At 52.9% G+C, this 2,290-nt stretch overlaps 1 protein-coding gene across 1 annotated transcript in view; it reads left to right on the top strand.

The window, feature by feature from the left end:
- Positions 1–1,011: 1,011 nt before the first annotated feature.
- LOC103811275 (myocyte-specific enhancer factor 2D homolog) overlaps positions 1,012–2,290 on the top strand; it is a gene marked incomplete at its 3' end in the record, with an annotated part of 3,781 nt that continues 2,502 nt past the window's right edge. Inside the window, exon 1 of the mRNA XM_009084242.1 lies at positions 1,012–1,065. Coding sequence (XP_009082490.1) covers positions 1,012–1,065 — 54 coding nt within the window. The remainder of the gene's footprint in view (positions 1,066–2,290) is intronic.

Genomic DNA, 2,290 nt, shown 5'->3' with positions numbered 1-2,290 from the left:
CCATCCGCCCCCTCCTGGGGGTATCCATAAACCTCCTTGGGGCATCCAGAACCTCCCTGGGGTATCCATCTATCTCCTTGGGGCATCCACAGCCTCCTTGGGGCATCATCCACTTTCTTGGAACATCCACAACCTCCTTGGAACAGCCACAGTTTCCCTGGGGCATTCCCAACCTCCTTGGGGTATCCACAGCCTCCTTGGAAGACAGAGACCCTCCCCAAATCCCTCCCCAGTCCTTTCCCAATCCCTTCCCAATCCTTTCCCAATCCCTTCCCAATGCTTTCCCAATCCTTTCTCAATCCTTTCCCAATCCCTCCCCAGTCCTTTCCCAATCCCTTCCCAATCCTTTCCCAATCCCTTCCCAATGCTTTCCCAATCCTTTCTCAATCCTTTCCCAATCCCTCCCCAGTCCTTTCCCAATCCCTTCCCAATCCTTTCCCAATCCCTTCCCAATGCTTTCCCAATCCTTTCTCAATCCTTTCCCAATCCCTCCCCAGTCCTTTCCCAATCCCTTCCCAATCCTTTCCCAATCCCTTCCCAATGCTTTCCCAATCCTTTCTCAATCCTTTCCCAATCCCTCCCCAGTCCTTTCCCATTCCCAATCTAATCCTTTCCCAATCCCTTCCCAATCCTTTCCCAATCCTTTCCCAATCCCTTCCCAATCCTTTCCCAATCCTTTCCCAATCCCTTCCCAATCCTTTCCCAATCCCTTCCCAACCCCTTCCCAATCCCTCCCTGGTCCCTCCTGGCCCCCCCAGCCCTGGCTGAGCTCTGGCATCACCTCATGCCACTGTTGTCTCCCATCCCTGGCAGGTCCCGTTGGGCTCTCCCCCCTGGATCCATCCCTGCCCGTGGCTATGATGAACTGAGGCGACTCCTCCCCAATTCCTTGGAATTTGGGCCGGTTGGGATAAGCCCTGGGAGCCGTTGGATGCCCGAGGTGTGAAGTGGCCTCGTCCCTCCCTCCCTGAGCCACAGTCAGCCCAGGAGGCCTCAGCGTTCCCGGAGAACATGGGCAGGAAGAAGATCCAGATCCAGCGGATCACGGACGAGCGCAACAGGCAGGTGAGTCTTCCTCCTCCTCCTCTTCTTCCTCATTCACCTCCTCATCTTTTTCCACATTCTCCTCTTCTTCCTCCTCCTCCTCATCTTTTTCATCCTCCTCCTCCTCTTCATCCTCCTCCTCTTTTTCATCCTCCTCCTCTTCTTCCTCCTCTTCTTCCTCCTCCTCATTCTCCTCCTCCTCTTCTTCCTCATTCACCTCCTCATCTTTTTCCACATTCTCCTCTTCTTCCTCCTCCTCCTCATCTTTTTCATCCTCCTCCTCCTCTTCATCCTCCTCCTCTTTTTCATCCTCCTCCTCTTCTTCCTCCTCTTCTTCCTCCTCCTCATTCTCCTCCTCCTCTTCTTCCTCATTCTCCTCCTCGTCCTCTTCCTCTTTTTTGTCCTCCTCCTCTTCTTCCTCCTCTTCTTCCTCCTCTTCCTCTTTTTTGTCCTCCTCCTCTTCTTCCTCCTCTTCTTCCTCCTCTTCCTCTTTTTTGTCCTCCTCCTCTTCTTCCTCCTCTTCTTCCTCCTCTTCCTCTTTTTTGTCCTCCTCCTCTTCTTCCTCCTCTTCTTCCTCCTCCTCCTCTTCTTCCTCCTCCTCCTATTCCTCCTCCTCTTCCTCCTCTTCTTCTTCCTCCTCCTCTTCCTTCTCCTCATCATCCTCATCTTCTTCCTCATTCTCCTCCTCATCTTTTCCCTCATACTCCTCTTCATCCTCCTCTTCCTCCTCCTCATTCTCCTCCTCCTCTTTTTCCTCATCCTTTTCTTCTTCCTCCTCTCCTCTTCCCCCTCTTTCTCCTGTTCTTCCTCCTCTTCTTCCTTCTCTACTTCCTCTTCTTCTTCCTCTTTGTCCTCCTCTTCTTCCTCCTCTTCTTGTTCTTCCCCCTCTTCCTCCTCCTCTTCCTCCTCCTCCTCTTCTTCCTCCTTGTCCTCCTCCTCTTCCTCCCCAAACGATTCCTTTTCTCCCTCCTCAACCCAGATCATTCCCTTTTTTCCCCCCCTCACACCACATCATTCCCTTTTTCCTCTCTCTCAACCCAAATACTCTTGGGACAACATGTGCCCAGACCTGAGTCCCTCAGAGGAGCTCCACCCCCCTCACACCACATCATTCCCTTTTTCCTCTCTCTCAACCCAAATACTCTTGGGACAACATGTGCCCAGACCTGAGTCCCTCAGAGGAGCTCCAGGAGGGACTTGGGACAAGGGATGACAGGACACAACACAGGGAATGGCTTCACCCTGG

This window comes from Acanthisitta chloris, unplaced genomic scaffold (assembly GCF_000695815.1).
Source record: "Acanthisitta chloris isolate BGI_N310 unplaced genomic scaffold, ASM69581v1 scaffold24140, whole genome shotgun sequence".
In the NCBI taxonomy this organism is placed as follows: Eukaryota; Metazoa; Chordata; class Aves; order Passeriformes; family Acanthisittidae; genus Acanthisitta; species Acanthisitta chloris.
This window is presented reverse-complemented; position numbering and strand designations above follow the sequence as displayed.